Source organism: Triturus cristatus, chromosome 2_1 (genome assembly GCF_964204655.1).
Source record: "Triturus cristatus chromosome 2_1, aTriCri1.1, whole genome shotgun sequence".
Classification (NCBI taxonomy): Eukaryota; Metazoa; Chordata; class Amphibia; order Caudata; family Salamandridae; genus Triturus; species Triturus cristatus.
Window position 1 is genome coordinate 239,415,107 of NC_140581.1, and position 17,497 is coordinate 239,432,603.

At 41.8% G+C, this 17,497-nt stretch overlaps 1 protein-coding gene and 1 non-coding gene across 10 annotated transcripts in view; both read right to left on the bottom strand.

Annotated features, from left to right (window-relative positions):
• Positions 1-17,497, bottom strand: part of ZFR (zinc finger RNA binding protein) — a 526,018-nt gene that overhangs the window by 395,865 nt on the left and 112,656 nt on the right. For 4 of the 9 annotated variants that reach the window (XR_014970026.1, XM_085630677.1, XM_085630644.1 and 1 more), the window contains 4 exons: positions 11,927-12,203; positions 5,487-5,625; positions 3,782-3,991; positions 1,356-1,600 (listed from right to left, as the gene is read on the bottom strand). Coding sequence is in view for 7 of the 9 variants with exons in the window: in XM_085630677.1 (XP_085486803.1) it covers positions 1,356-1,600; positions 3,782-3,991; positions 5,487-5,625; positions 11,927-12,203 (871 nt within the window). In the remaining 2 variants the exon portion in view is untranslated. Of the gene's footprint in view, positions 1-1,355; positions 1,601-3,781; positions 4,004-5,486; positions 5,626-11,926; positions 12,204-17,497 lie in introns of all 9 variants that reach the window. The other 5 variants (XR_014970025.1, XM_085630635.1, XM_085630669.1 and 2 more) reach the window with 2 other exon arrangements.
• On the bottom strand, positions 9,817-9,950 carry LOC146864028 (small nucleolar RNA SNORA66). The gene has a single exon (XR_014977559.1). It is a non-coding gene; the product is annotated as a small nucleolar RNA SNORA66 (small nucleolar RNA).

Genomic DNA, 17,497 nt, shown 5'->3' on the forward strand with positions numbered 1-17,497 from the left:
GTCCTCCGGGTTTGTGAGTTTGCTGGCCACAAGAGGTGCCTGGATGGAGCAGGTTCGACAGGCCGGTAGGGCTGGGGCCAAAGCAGTTGGTGTCAACCTCTTCTTAGCAGCTGCACGGCAGGTTTTCTTTCTTCTTGCTCTTCTTTGTTTTTCGGAATCTGGAATCTAAGGAAGGAAGGTTCAGGGTGCCACTAAATACTAGATTTAGGGGCGTTACAGGTAGGTAAAGAGCAGGGACCAATGGGTCCCTGCCCTGGGGTGGGTATACCACCAATCCTTCCACTCTCCTGTGGGAGGGGGGCAGTAGCCTAGTCCTGATTGGGCAGGGCTCCCCATCTTCAAGATGGCGAGCGCCCGGATATAAGCTTCACCTCGCCTCCCCCACCCGAGGGGTGGGGTTTGCAGGCTGGCACATCCCCGGTCTTTATTTGGGGTTTCCGTCCAGGCTTCCTGCCAGAGTGGGGGCAGCAAGTGGCCTGGGGAAGCTCACCGAGGCGGCATGCCTTTGAAGCTTCCCCATGTCCATCCTGGGGAAGGAGACCTAGCACCTCGCCCAGGATGTGCATTGTTGCAGGCCCAGGAGAGCGGGGGCTCTCCTACTCAGAGGTCCAGCAACATGTCTGCTGTGTGGCAGCCAAGGCAGCCTCCCAGAACGGACGTGGATTCTAGGTTAGGTTTTAGGGGGCATCTCCAAGATTCCCTCTGGGGTGCTTGGTACATTAAATCCCACACTGGCATCAGTGCAGGTTTAATGTGCTGACAAGTTTGATACCAAACTTCAGTCTTCAGTGTTGCCATTATGGTGCTGGGGAGTTAGTGTTTGACGAGCTCTCAGCACCATGTACTCTTAAAGGGCGGCACTGCACTTACAGTGCCCAGGAATGGACCTGGGTACTGTAGGGGCACAGGGATCATGCTCCTGTGTCCACACCACGTGTGTGAGTGTGAGCGTGTGCGTGTCCGGCCTCTAAGGGTGGCAGAATGAGTGCTGCAGCCCTTAGAGGCCTTCCCTGGTCACAAGGCCCTGGGTACCTAGGGTACCATTTACTAGGGGCTAACTTTCTGGTGTTAATGGACAACAACAAGGAATGTTAGCACATCCAGGTTAGTTGGAACAAAGGCATACACAAACGTCATAAAATCGTAGATGAACAGTGCTTAGAAATGAAATTTTTCTAACTATGAGCAAATTGGAACTCAAACAATGAAAGATTAAAACAAATTGTTTTTGTTAAATGAGTCTTGAGAACTTTTAAAAACAGATCGTATATAGCTTGCAAAATCAAAAGCTTTAACCTTGCTTTTGAAACTTTCTATATCCCTCATAATAACATGATGCAAAAACTTGTAGCTACCTGAGGTCCCGCACAGCTGATCTTACAAACCGCACAATAATGGATCTGCGGTGGTTTGGGAGGTTGTTTCGGTTTGAGCTGCTTATTCTGGAATGGTGTTTTTTTTGTAAAGGTACTGCCTGTCCATGCAGCGCTTGCTGCGGCGGCAGCAGCAGCTACTGCTTGCTTCTGATGTTGTTGCTGTTGTTGATAATAGGTTGATGCAGCAGAGTAAACTGCTGCTTCATAGCCAGAGTAAGCCGCACCTGAAAAAAAACACAGGCATCATTTAATTTTCTAAATATACAAACAACTAACAAGATAGCCTCTTTAAAAACAGACTTAAGTCAGGCTGCAGTGTTTTAAGTATTCTTATCAGCCGTTATCCTCATTTAATAATAATAAAATAAATGTAAAAAGTTGGTTAGGCTTTTAACTCTTCCACTTACTTTGCGCAAACAGAAATTTAAGGGAAGAGTTAGAAGGAGGTATCCTTTTACAGTATGTTTGTACTCATGATCGACAGCTTCGAACATTTAACATTATTGCCCAGCTAATGCAAATTCTGTTACATTCACATGGGGGTGGAGGGAGTGGGGGTAGAAAATTGCTGGAAAAAAGTAAATACTAAAATCTCAGAAATTGGTCAGTGATGGCCAGCTACTCAAATCATAACTCATGCTACTGCTATGAATATCAGAAGTCACAGACCAAGCTGTGCATCTAACTTCCCACCATAGATGACCAGACCATGCATTTAACCATCTGTTAATTCCAGCTCCTACTGAACATGTCATTTAGTGTGCATCCACCTGCAGATGCTTCTAGCCTCTATGTTTGGGTTGGACGCAGGGGCCCATGCTATGGAACTGCTGTTGAATCTGGGAATGCGTCCCCACCCAGGGTAGTTAACTGAGAGCTGAGTGGGGGGAACTCACCATTTAAAAGCTGCCACTGTTTTAGAGGCAGACTGTAATCAATGTGTTTTCTTTTCTTAAGGGCTTTCCAGTAATGGTACGGTGGCCTTTGATGTTAACAGGATTCATGCACATGCTGATGGTGGTTCAAAAATGCTACGCTTGTAATATTTGCTAGCCATACAACTTTTGAGTGTCGGCCTAGACCCTCATTTTGTGCATTTCAGGGTCTCTCTGGCGCATAAATAATAGATGATCAAGCATGGTGAAAATCGGGATTTTCGGCTACACTTCCTGCTCCAGTCCAGTTGAATGCAGCAATGAAGACCTTCATGGATATGCTGTGACAACATCAATAGGTCATCCAAATTTGTTGTTTCGACCAACTAATAACCTGCAAGAAACAGATTAGCAGTATCTCCAAGCTTCAAAGTTTCAAAACCTAAAGGGGCCTGCACTGTGATCTCTCTAGCAGCATACTGATTTGGCAGCACCTCTCGCTAGGACCCCTTGAAAGGTGACGCTGCGATCAAACAGCAAAGCTTTCTGATGATAGGTTAAGGGAGAGGAGGGCATATGTTTCCCGGAATGAGTCTGAGGTGGCATCATACCTTGATGGCTAGGCCTGGAGTCCTGCAATGAAGGGCTTGGGGAAGGTAAAGTCTTCCTCTAGCAGCGTTTTTTTTTTAACCAAAATCTGGGACTGCAGAGGTATCTTAATCCAATTTCAATACAAAAAATCTGTTTTTATTCTGACTAACTCAGTGTCTGGGATATCAACACTGTGCTCTTCAACATACAACACTGTGTCCTTCAACGTACAAAACCTTCACATACTTCTTGTCGAGTTCAGCCCTAAAGTCTCAACATTTATCAGGTATTCTTTCCTAAACTCGTTGCTACTGGTACTTACCTGCAAGCTGACTTTGCTGCAGACTGGAATGGTCCCTACCCCGAGGAGCCTTTCCTGCCTGCGAGAAAGAGCATCCTTTTGAGTAGTACTCTTTACCCCCAGGCCTTCAAGACAAACAGTGGTAAAAAAAAGCTAATGTTTCACATTAAATTCCAATATTCGAGTACAGATTATTTTAAATGAAATGTTCCTACATGTGTTCGTAAATATATAGCCACAAAACAGAAGGCAACATATACATATATCAATGAAAACGTTAATAGTGGCAAGGCAATCCCAGCAAGGAAACAAAGACTTCGACGTAAAGTGTCAAAATGTGAATGGACTATTCTGTCCTCAAAGTTCTGTATCTTCCTCTATAAGCAGAGAAGCATTATTCTGCATTGAAACAATATTTAGCATTAAAGAAGAAGGTTTCTAAAATGACATGAACCTCAAGTACACTAAATACAGTGCAAAAGTATGCTATGACATACAAGTCTTAAACCCACTTTCCATTATTGTTTGTCAATTATGGCCATCAGCATGCATAAATTCACATACTCAAGCATGTATTATTTTTCAGTTTCCTAGGAAGGAGGTAAGATGTGCTAAAACCAATTTAAAAAAGCACATACCAGAGTAAGTGACTGCTGTTGTACCATATGTAGCGCCTTGAGTATAGGATGGAACAACAGTAGCAGCAGCTGCTACAGGTTGCACAGTGGAAGACACTGGATAAATAGAAAATGTTGTTGTAGCTGGACTTGGGGTCGCCGGTTTTATGGCAGTCACTTGTCGAGTTGGTTGAGCTTGAGTATACTGGGCTGCACCTTGACTGTACGCTGCTTTTGGAGCAACTAAAAAGGTTAAAAAATGTACTTAAAATGCAATTGCAACATTTATTTATTCACTATGGAAACAGGTTTTAAAATGTTACAAATAGTAACAGTCCCTCCTGATGAGCACTCTGTAAAAGTAAAAACAAAATATTAATCACAATGCCATTAAGGGATACTGGGAAATCTAGCAATATCACAAACGATGTAGAAGGTTTACCCAGCAGAAACAAGGCATGTCAATTTGCAGGTTTTCAGCGACTAAACTCAAGCTGATACGTACGCATCTGAATGAAAATTTGAGAGATAATATTGCAGAACATTCAAAAGCCAGAATCCTGGTCGAATGGATAATGACCCCATAGTCCCAGACATTTTTATACCTATTGGGTGAAGGTGTGGCTAAATTCTAACTTGCCTGGTTTAAGATGGAACCTGCCAAGTATGCCCACCACAACCTTCTCTCGACCAAAGGGATTTCAATTTTTGACCCAATCTCAGAGATCCTTGGTTAGAGTAGCCAGTAGTAGTACTGGGCATTCAAGTTCATGGCTGTAGTGTTGCACTTAAAAATTGCAATTGCGGTTCCCTACACACATCATCTTATTAACAGTGGGCTTAGCATTGGTTTGGATTTAATCAACGCAGACACCCAGAGCAGGTTTAACTGGTCTTATCATAGTCTCGTTTTTAAACAAGCATTTGCAATGCAATAGGTCTCGCATTTCCAAGAGTTCAAGCTATTGGCATTGTAAATGATAATGCCTTTTATTTATTGGTTTTGATAATTAACATAAATAAAAGGCATTGTCATGTACAATGCCATTTGCTCAAAATCTTGTAAATGCGAGACCTATTTCATTTCAAAGAGGTGGCTGCCATTGTCCCGGACTGTTTGAAAAGTGAATGCGCGCATGACACGCTGAATGTTGCAGGAAAGCATGTCGTGCCTGCAGTTGGAGAAACTCATTAAAGAAAATAGTGCTTACAAACTAGAAAAGTCGTACCATATAACAACCTATTTAAAAGAGCCAGTCCTCATGGGAGGTTACAAATGAAGACAAGGCGGTACTAAGGAGGGACTAACATGCCTATTAATGAATCAGAAGCCAGCATTTATGAAGGACAATCACAAGCCAATGACAAATATGGGCAGAGAGTGGGCAGGGCTTCAAGTCCATACTCAAATACAGCATGCCTCGAAGAGCAGCACATGCGCTGCCCAGGCTCGACCTAAAAAGCAAACAAATCCTAAGAGATCAAGTGATAAAAAGGACAATGCTCTCTACTAGAATGAAAGACAATTTAAGGGATGCTAAATAATAGCCAAGTTAATTTTGCATGTAGATTCAGGCGGTATTGCACATTCTGTACCTGGCAAATGCATTGCTAGATTTAGAACCTTTGCTATCAAATGCTCTTCCTGAAGCTGGATCCAAGTATGGATTTGTGAACTACACAGTGACGGTATTAATAGACACACAATTTAGAGTAACTGACCTACCTGTCTGGTAGTAGGATTCTACTACAGATGGCTGAGACTGTGCTACAACTGCAGCTGCAGTTGCCGTAGGCTGTTGGTAGTACTGCTTGCTGTCGTAGGCCACAGCTGGGGCAGTAGATCTAACATATGAGTAAGTATCCTATAAATAACAAAAATATTAGTGTAGTCTCAAAATCATGAGAAGTATTTCAGCATTCTACAGTACACAGAATATTCAAATACAAAATAACGTTCATAACGTAGCAATCATGGCTCCAGTTCGCTTTCATATAGGCCCTCCCACCAACATCAGTGGCCTTAAATGTTCCTAATCCCCAACTAGACTTTAGATACGAGCCTCAACATAGAAACTCTACTTATCTTCCATTTATAGCAATACCTCAAATATTATGTATCCCCTTTTCTTGAAATAAACACCACAGCAGGGCGTTCTCCATTCCCAACTATTCACTAAGCCGCAAAAAATGGAAGGCTGGTCTCAGAGGATACAGGCATATTTAGCATCTTCAAATTAACATTTGTAGGCATATAGTTCACTTACAGTACATTGGGCATTTCGGTTGGTGATACGTACAGTAAAAATACCCTAGTTAGGATTTAACTGTTAACACAGATCTGCTATTTGGTCACCTTTTGACTTCAGTTTTGGCCAATGTGAGAAAGTGCCATCTTTCTTGAATGGTATGCCCCCACTTGTTGCTGAATTGTTGAATGTACTTTGAGTGTGTCCTGGGCTCCTGCCAATCAGGTGCCCAGGGCCTATGTTCCTTCCTTATAACTGTGCTGAAACCTAAAACCCAAAGTGGCAAACCCTGGCCACGTCAGTCCCTGGTAATTGGTATACTAGGTGCCCAGGGCCTTGTGACCAGGGAAGGCCTGTAAGGGCTGCAGCACTCATTGTGCCACCCTTAGAGGCCCTGTACCCTGACACACACACAACCTGACACACACACACACACACACCCTGAGACACACACAAACACCCTGAGACACACACACACACACACACACACACACCCTGAGACACACACACACACACCCTGACACAACCTGACACACACACACACACACACACCCTGACACACACACACACACACACCGCCATGCCCACAACATACACTGCCCGGGCATACATCAGCCACCCCTCTAGCTGGGTGCCCTATGCCAGTGGTGTGGGTACAGGAGCATGAGCCCTGTGCCCCTACAGTGCCCAGGAATGGACCTGGGTACTGTAAGTACAGTGCTGCCATTTAAGAGTATATGGTGCTGGGAGATTGTCAACACGAATTCCACAGCACCATGATGGCTCCACTGAAGACTGAGAAGTTTGGTCTCAAACTTCTCAGCACATTAAACCTGCACGGATGCCAGTGCAGGATTAAAATGTACAATGCACGACAGAGGGCATCTTAGAGATGCCCCCTGAACCTAACCTACAATCCACGTCTGGTCTGAGGGGCTGCCTAGGCTGCCACAGAGCAGACATGTTGCTGGACCCCTGGGTAGAGAGCCATCCGCTCTCCTGGGCCTGAAACAATGCACATCCTGGGCGAGGTGTTAGGTCTCCTCCCCCAGGTTGGGCAGGGGACGCTCCAAAGGCATGCTGCCTTTGCCAGGTTGCTGGCTGCAGGACACACCGGGATTTCGATGGAGCAAGTTCGAGGTGGCGACAGGCCGGTAGGGCTGGGGCCAAGTCAGTGGGCGTCGTCCTCTTGTTAGCTTTGCCACTGCCGTTTGGTCCTTCTTTTCTTCTTCTGGTTTCTTGTCTATGAAGGCAACGTTTAGGGGTGCCCCTAAATACTAGATTTAGGGGCGTTACAGGTAGGTAAAAGGTTGGGACCAATGGGTCCCTTCCCTGGGGTGGGTACACCTCCTATTATGCCACCCTCCAGTAGGAGGGGGGCATAAGCCTTTGCCTGCTTGGCTGGGTCCCCCATCTGCAAGATGGCGTGACTGACATTTCTGCTTCACCTTGCCTCCCCCACCTGAGGGGTGGAGTTGGGAACACCTCCCTTCCTCACTTGTTTTTCACGCCGGTTCTACCGCCCAAAGTGGGGGTCAGAACTAGTGGGGACAAGTTGCTGAAAGTAGCGAGTGGCCTGGGGAAGCTCACAAAGGCAGCAAGCCTTTGAAGCTTCCCCTTCGTGGGGAGGAGGCTTGGCACCTCATCCCAGGATCTGCATTGTTTCAGGCCCCCAAGAGAAGCAGGCTCTCCACCTAGGGGTCCAGAAACATTTCTGGTGGTGGCAGCTGAGAGCAGCCACTCTCACTAGTGGTAAGTAGTTTTTCAGGGGGCATCTCTAAGATGCCCTCTGTGTGCATTTTTCATTAAATCCCACTAGCATCAGTGTGGGTTTAATGTGATGAGAAGTTGGATACCAAACGTCTCAGTTTTCAGTGCAGCCATTATGGTGCTGTGGAGTTTGTGATGACACCCTCCCAGCACCATATACTCTTAATGGCAGCACTGCACGTACAATGTCTAAGAATGGACTTAGACGCTATAGGGGTACAGGGCTCATGCACCTGTACCCTCACCACTGGTATAAGGCACCCAGCTAGGAGAGGTGACTGATCTATGCCAGGGCAGTGGGCTGTAGGCATGGTACGCAGGGAGGTGTGCCATGTCTACTCTTCACTTTGTTCTGCACCAAGACACGCAGCCTGCAAAGGCAGTGTGTGAGTGTAATGGTACAGGGCCTCTAAGGGTGGCCTAATAAGTGCTGCAGCCCTTAGAGGTCTTCCCTGGTCACCGTGTCCTGGGTACCAGTGGTACCATTTACCAGGGGCTGACCTGTGGCCAGAGATGCCAATTAGGTTTGGTTTTTAATGCAGGTTTTTATCGAAAGAACATAGGCCCTGGGCACCTGATTGGCAGGAGCCCAGGGCACACTCATCAAAGCACTTCGGCAGTTCAGCAAAAGGTGTGGCTACCATCCGGAACGAGGGCATTGTCTCACCAGAGGTGAGAGGCCAACTTCAAATATTTTTTAAACAATTGCAAAATTGCCACCAGAAAATGCGCATGTACCATGGTCATCCTGTAAGCTAAAAGAAACCACCCTACGAGGGACTCTCGCCTATAGGCCACCCGGACCTTGAACGGCGTTCACCACTACTCATTGCCGACCTCATAGCACCCCACACTATCGCCTCCATGGACTACATACTCCGAGACCTCAACTTCCACGCCAACAACCTTAGAGACCCAAACTCCTCCACACTCCTGGTCAGCCTCGCCAACCTCTGACAGTCTAGTCAAGCACAACATGCCTGTACAAATCCTTGTATCAGGAGCACTGCCCATCTATTGTCTTAACTGTCCACTCAGTGAAGATGGACAAGAGTCTTTCATTCACCCTCATTTCTGTCACGATCGGTTCAACATTAGGCTACTAATGCATTTGACTATGCAGTAAGGCTTTACTGCATAGTCAAATGTCTGTTTTCTCCAGGGTTTGCCGCACCACAACTCTGCTTCTTTATTCATTTCTAAAATGGACTTCCATCATTCTGCTCTCCTCGTCTGGTCTTCTACACTGCACTATTTGTCTTCACATTACTTTCCTTCTTGAGCTATACAATCTACTCCGAAATATCTTACCTCACACTCAGGCAGCTTATACTCTTCCTCAGTCCAATGTCCACTTGGTCACCAGTTTTCTTTTCTTAACTCTTTCAATCTAAGAGTCCCTGCCCTGTCTCAAAAGCAACTTGGGTATCACATTTCAAATCATATCATCCTTATTTTCTCAGATGTTTGCAAAATTTGAATACTAAATCTATGCGGAGTCCTTCACTTCCTTTCAATTGGATTTACCCATCTCGCTCTCAAGAGCATATATTTCAGTCTTAACTTAGATATTCAGTGACATTGGTTGAAAATGTTTGATGAATGAGAGAACAATCTCTAGAGGCACATATTTCAAATACCTTATCACCTTTAAAAAGGATTGTCCTTTGTCTCGTACCCCCAATTGTTTTGCTATACCCTAAGTCCTCTGTAGACGTTGCCGCTTCCCCATTTCAATTCCTATGCTCTCCTTATTTCCGTACTATAAAATGCTGTCTCTTGACATTTGCTTATTCTGAAGACTTGCCACTATCTATACAAGTCTATGAAAGCCTCTAAACCAACTCTCTCCATTACTGTTTTATCTTGGAAGAAGAAACTTTCTTGTTCTAGCCCACCCAGCAGCAGTTGGCTTTGGATAGAATACCTTAAAATGCAATAAATTACATCTAATTCTGTTTGGGTTGATTTTAAACAATACAATGTATTGGAATTATTAACACATTAACAGACACTCTAAAAATAGAAGTTGATAATCTTTGTGCCATGATCGATATTTCAAACCAAATTGATTTTTAGGAATGAAACATTCTATATATGGTAGATTACTGTAGCAAACTTGTTCCCTTAGCTCCTGCAACCACAGGCAGAGCTAGTGATCTAGTTTGCAGTCACAAACGCTCAATGAACAGTTATAGAAACTACAAAGTTCATTACTACTCCTTATATACATTCCATTTGTTTTACCAGTTTTTCCAAAACAGATCTTTAATTTATTGAGTTGTACTGGTCATGTTAGTTCTGAAATCTCAATAAAATCTAGTGATGCACTACTTTGTAGGATAGGTTAGAAACCTAAAGCAAACAGACGATAAGCAGTGGGTAGCAAGTCTAGTGGAAACAGCACCCACACCTTCAGGACAGAGAAAGCATATAGAATTACAAGATCCAGGGACAGGTTCAAGGAAAGTCAGACCACACTATTGGAAAAGTCCGAAGAATGACAGGGAAGAAATGAGTTGAACATAAGCCAAGATACAATTCTGCTGCATTCATGTTTACAGGAAGTACTTTGTAAAGCTATCAAGTAACAGGCATCCTATTGCTTTTGGCAATAAAAAGTGCATAACAACTACCATCTTTTAAGATTAGAGACCAAGAAGCATAGTCCAGTATTATAGACTATATTCAGTTCAATGATGTAAATATAAGGTCATTTAAATAAGTCTTTATGAATGACTTGCATGATTCTATGAGACATAGATACCCTCAATAATATGTTTATTATCATCAATTTTAACGGAAAGCACACAGAGACCAATGTAGAGTGCAGGAAAGGAAACTGAGAACGACAATTCAGACATGTAATGCAGTTTAAAAGCAAGTATTTGAAATAAAATGAATAAAGGGATGACAACATAGATAATGGAGCTGTAATGTAGCTTTTTAAATACATAAATATTGAGGCAGGAGACATTTATAAAGTAAGGTGGAAATACTTTAATCTCCCAATGCTTATCCAACAAGAACAATGACTTTAGGTATTGTTCCTTATGGTACACGCAACATACTATAGGCAATGTCTAAGGTGTTTGTAAGGAAATACAAATGCAGCAAGACTAATTATTTTAGAAGGCAATCCAAGCTCTTTGGCCATCGATACAAAGGATGAAGAAAACCCATCACAAAAAGTTGCACCACACCATGCAATTCTACCACGTTTTCAATTCGGTCTAGCAGTCTGTAAACACTAACACTCTAACTTGTAAATTAATTTGGTCGATGCAGAATATTCCTTCGACTATAATTCAACATTCGGTCTGGGCCATAAAATGCCAATGACTCAAAGAAACACAGAAAAAGCTGGAAGACATTTATGGCCACACAGAGAAAACTACAGTTACGACACCAGCTAAAGTAGACTTCAGCAAACATTTTACAATTTGGCTATGAAACAACTGGCCGCTTTGGCTTAGTGTACCCGCTGCTGACTATGGATTGGGTGCTTTATGTTCTAGAAATGTTTACTTATGCAATCCAACTGAATGAAAGCTTCTTACATAACTGCTAATGTACAAGGATGCGCACGTTCTTTCTTACTTCTACCAAAACAAAGCTATCAAGATGAAGGTCCCAGGGTTAGCGTTTTGTTTGGACACCCGTTTTCTCTGAACAGTTATTCATATTGTTTCCACAGTTACTCAATTATTATTTTGCAATACTAGACTACATGTTTTATGCAAAGCGGTGTAAATATAATTCATACTATCTTAATAACAAAACAAGGTTTTGTGTGGTATACAGGTGAGCTGTGTGTCCTAGTCCATACAAGCATCATAGAGAAACAATATATTTTTTTTAGAAGGTTAAGTAGTGCCGTGGAAAACACAATCTACTACTTAGTGAACATTAAAGCATAGAAAGAGTACATTTTGCCACACTCCAAAATGGATATACTGATTGAGCTCCAGCAGGGGCTCGTACTTTCAACCCTATGCAGAGCCAAGGGCATTTTTATTATCCAGGCAGGGACAGCTTTCAAGGCATTCCCTATACATCATAGAATCAAAAACTGGAAAATGGGCATGTGCATGAAAACTATTGCAGGTTGAACTGAGAAAAAACAATTGAGTATCAAATACTTTACCTGATAGGTCTGTGTTGTTACTGGTGGAGGTGGGGGAGGTGCTTCCTGTCGCTGTGTATAGCCATAATCTGCTGCTGTGTGAGCCGTCGGATACGCACCATAGGCAGCTGAAGCAGCAGCTGCAACAGCTACTGGGGCAGGCCTAGCAACGGCAACTGTTGCTGCTGCTGGAGCATAGGCTGCAGTAACGGTGTGAGCAGCCACAGGAGCCTGATGGACAGTGTAGCTAGCAACGGTAGTCGGATGAGTATAAGCTACCCCCGAACCAGGTTGTTGGCTAGGCAGAAATAAAAACAGAAAATATTGGTTAGCAATTTGTTAGCTAGGAAATAGAAAATCATGTCACCGTCTGATGTAGTAACAAGTACTAATTAGCAATACAGACAAAAACAGGGCAGTGCTGTCCCAGAGCTCGCTACAGCCTGTAAGTAACAATGATCTAATATTATTGATAATGAACTGCATCCCTTTCATTCCCAAATCTACCACCAACAGATACATAGACGGATAGATACATAGACGGATAGATACATAGACGGATAGATACATAGACGGATAGATACATAGACGGATAGATACATAGACGGATAGATACATAGACACATAGATGGATAGATACATAGATGGATAGATACATAGATGGATAGATACATAGATGGATAGATACATAGATGGATAGATACATAGATGGATAGATACATAGATGGATAGATACATAGATGGATAGATACATAGATGGATAGATACATAGATGGATAGATACATAGATGGATAGATAGATACATAGATAGATAGATACATAGAGGTGATAAGTACGTATGCTTGGTCTCGTTTAACAAAATGTAATTGACTGCTATGACAAATGAATCCCCCCCCCCCCCCCTCCAAAATAAATTCTCTTCTATTGCAAATCATTTTGGGAGCAGTCCTTAAGAGTGTTTTGTATTTTGCAGTGTGTGACTACAGGGAAACGCTTCCCCTGAAGCCTCCGAGAGTATACCTTATGTACAGTGTAAGTCCAAATGAAGGGCTGACCTGACTCTTCCTTCACACCGTTTTCTTCACAACTTTGTGTGCAGTGCCTCAATGTTCAACTTTTTAATGCCCAATTGGATTTCTTCCGAGGAAACATTCTGTGTTCCTATTGTTGCATGAATGTTTGATAATCTTGTCTTTTACTTATAGAATATTGCTAGGGCAAAAAAACACTAGCAAGTAAAATGTTTGTTCTATTCTGTTGTACGCGTGTAGTGTTTTCTGTCCTCATACCAGACCACTGAAGGACAGGAACGAGACTTAGCTAAAGATTCCGATGTCCTAATGAAGTCTGCTAAACTCTGGGCACACAAAATTGGCCAAAACAAGTTGACAATATGGTATTCCATAAACCATCACAACTACCTTTCCTTCCTTTTAATCTGGTCAGGATAGCACTAAAAAACGGAGGATGACCCCTAAACAATAGACAGTTTTACTCTCTCAATATTTTCTGAACCCTACTTACAGTATGCCACACTCCCACTTCTTGGTAGAACCCATCTATTCATTATTATGCGTTTTGGGTGTGGGAAAAGCCCAACAATGAAGCAAGCCTCAAACTGCGGGTGAGTGCTCTTTATTTCCTAACTAATGGATCTCCGTCAACAGAGTTGGTTCAGATTTTCTTGAAGTATTGTGTCATCTAATCGATGTGTGTACTAGATCAATGCATGGGCATTTAAAATCAATCATTTTCCAGGCTATTCTTCTTTCGGCATAGTGATAGCAATCAATATTTGGGGTTTTTCAAATGCTGTATGAATGGACCAAAAACCGAAAAAGTGTAGAGACCACTAGCATATGGATGGCAGAGTTACAAAATGCTAGAGTTTTAAGGTGTTATAGTCCATGTTGACCCAAAGGTTAGAACAAGCTATTGCTTACAGCGTCCAGAATAAGCTGGGCAGAAAACAGTAGATGCAATACAGGGTCTACCTGCCTAAGGCAAATACCACAAAGTTCAGGTTACAGTTTCTATCCCTAGTGTTTAGTTAGCAAGGCAATGGGCAAAACACCACAACTAAACCTAACATAAGAACTCTATGGCCGATCATTCAATTTAAATAGTGTTTGAATCCCCAACGTCCTCTAATCAGCAGAAAATCTTTCAAGAGGGGCTTGCCCTACTTTCACATCAGTGGACAAATAACCTGCTAACTGTGGGTTTCTTCAACACGAGGCAATGTCCTTTAGGAAACCTTGATTTTGCAGCACTAACTGAGCTAAACCAAATTAGATGCTTCATGCAATTATGACCCTTAAAAGACTTCTGTATGAATCGTGTAGCTCAGACTTTAATTTACAGTAACACTGAAACAAAAGGGTGCACAAGCAGCCAGAGTTAAAAAATATATATAATTTTACTGGTCCAACATGGTCCCTAAAGCTCATTTTATTAAGAAACTGTAAAGAACTTTAGCACATGAAGTGTTTGCAATTACTCTCCTAAGAAAATCAACTCACAACCCGAATTTCATTCTAATAAAAATTTGTTAACCTACAACATTAGATATAAAATGTATGGCACTTAAAGACTGATATATATATATATATATACACACACACACACACAATTATACACATCTACACACATCCACACACATCCACACGCACACATTTTTCAACTCACCGCGCAAAAGTTTGCACGCACACACTTGTTCCGCAAAAAAAGGTACAATTCCAAAGTGCTTGGGATTGGTTTAATTCACGGTACCAAGCTGGAAAACCGAACGCGGTTCGGCGTAGAACGCCTTGATCACTGCTGAGTTCATGTTTTTTTTCGTTGAATTCATACACTTTCAAAATCACGTACAACGTGAAAGGTGAAAGGTGAAAAACAAGAGTTGGACAACACAGCAAATATGAAGCACTAATTATTCAGTAAAGATTCGGCCATCTTATAATTGCAATTCAAATGGGGTGGTGGGAGCAGCAGGTGCCCAAGACCTACAAACAATATGACAACCATATAAGAATTTGGTTGCGTTATATTGACGATCTTGTTATTGTTTGGCATGGCAGTCAAGGATAAGCAATCAATTTTGTATCATTCCTCAACACAAATGATTTTAATCTTAGATTTGAAGGTAACATGAGTAAGACCTGTATAGAGTTTTTGGACTTACAAGTTGAAGTGGTAAATAGTCAAATCACTTCCAGACTATTCCGCAAGAAAACCACAGGGAACACTCTTCTTCACGCGGAGAGTGGCCACTCTAAAATGTTGATCCAGAGCATCCCATATGGTGAGTTCCTCCGGGTTCGGAGGAACTGTAGCTCGGACATTGATTTTGCAAAGGAATGTGAATGTATGACGAACAGATTTTTAGATAGGGGCTACATAGCCAGGATTATCAAAGTGCCATGTGATAAGGCAGCCAAATTGAGACGTGAGGAGCTGCTAGTCCCCAAGAGTATTGTTGGTAAGAGAAATGATAACATCATCGGATATGTCACAACTTGCAATTCAGCCTCACAAGATCTTAAAAAATGCTTGAGAAAACATTGGAAAATCTTAAAAACTGAGCCTACCTTGGAAGGAGTATTGAATGAATCTCCAAATATTTCAATTAGGAAGGGCAATTCTCTTAAAGACAGACTATGTACCAATGAAGTTACCCTTACTAAACCAATAAAATCTGGCATTCAAGTTTTTTTACTTGCATGTCTTGTAAAGCATGGGTATAGTACAAATGTCAAAAAGGTATTTTACCCAGTCATGAATTCTGAGACTGATGGGGAAAAATATCTGACTTGTTTCTCTGATTTCTGTGTTTATGTTTTAATGTGTCCATGCTCCAAACAGTATGTAGGCAGTACAATGTTCCCTGCAAAAAAGCGTATTTTGTAGCATATGCGGGCGATACAAAATAAAGATAAAGCATACCCAGTGGCACGCCACTTTGAGGAATTCCACAAAAGTAATCACAATTTACTGCGCTTTTTTGTTATTGACCGAGTCCTACAAACCAGCAGGGGTGGGAACAGGGTCCGCAGATTACGTCAACTGGAATAAAAATATATTTTTTAACTAGACACTAGGATCCCTCTGGATCCTAATTCTGAGGAATAATTATCTTAGTTTCTGGTGGATTGAATCTAACAGAGCATATCTACTATTTCATTAGTAGGTCAAGACTATGGCCATTTATGCTAGTTATTGAAAATGTATTACCTCAAAGATAGAAAAATGTGGTTACATCTCTTATAAATTTGGTTATAAAAATTTGGTTATATCTCTTCTCTTTTCCTGACCAATTGACAAAACTTCGTGTTATGCTGTATCCGATAATTTTAACGTACAATTTTAATTGCACAGTTTATTTTGTAGATGTTCACCTTTTCACTGTTAATGTTGCTTTGTGTAGCACTAGACATAAGGATTGAGTTGTGACATATTATGCTCTTTTTTAGGTGGAGAAGCTGGATGTGCTCTACACCGTTATGGAGATGTCCTCTTAATTGTTGTACTATTGAGACAATGCAAAATTTGAATAAGAATATATAGACTTTATGTGTCATGCATAGCTCTAAAATGATCTTCATAGAATGTTGTTTCATGTCCAGATGAATTGGTACCAAAGCCCACTAGGGCAGAATTGTTGGAGAGAATTGTTCTGCAGTGTGATATATTTACCCACTTTGGTATTATCAATATATATTATGCAAATGAATAAGCAAACATTCTATGCATGTCCCGGCCAGATTACTGTAGAATATTGGGGCACTGAAATTATGTTGTACATACATTAAATCTAGAAAAATGTGCTGTATCTAATCAGTTTTCTAGTCTTACATTGATTTTCTCTACAGTACAAGCGTCACGATAGCAAGAATAAATGAGGATTTCCTTAACATTGGATTAAGTTATCCACTTGCATTGAGCTGATTGGGATTCTAGAACTGTTAACTCAAAGAATGTGCAGTCAATGTAGAATGCAAAATTTGACCGTGTGAGCAAAGAAGAGCATGCCTGATTTATGGCAAGAGAATTTAATTTCAGGCTTTTTTCGGAACATAACCATGTTCGGGTATTTTTAGAACTACTTTGATTTTTGGAGTGTTGCATAAAGAATAAGAATTAGGAAACGGAGATAGATTGTTTTTTTAAAACTGATTCCGAATTTTCGTAATGTGACAATTTATTAATTAAGAATCAAGTACATTAGATTTTTATGATTAAAATGGTTTGAATTGCTGAAATATATGCCATTAGAGAAAGGATGTTATGTTTAACCCAGAACAGTGTGTGCATTAGGTCTGAATTGCTATTATAAGATGGCCGAATCCTTACTGAATAAGTAGTGCTTCATATTTGCTGTGTTCTCCACCTTTTAGGTTTTTCACCTTTCAAGTGATTTTGAAAGTATGTATTCAACGAAAAATACCATGAACTCACCTGTGATCAAGGCGTTGTACGCTGAAACGCGTTGGGTTTTCCGGCTTGGTACCATGAATTAAACTAATCTCAAGCACTTTGGAATTGTACCTTATTTTGCGGAAGGAGTGTGCTCGTGCAAGCTTTTGCGCGTT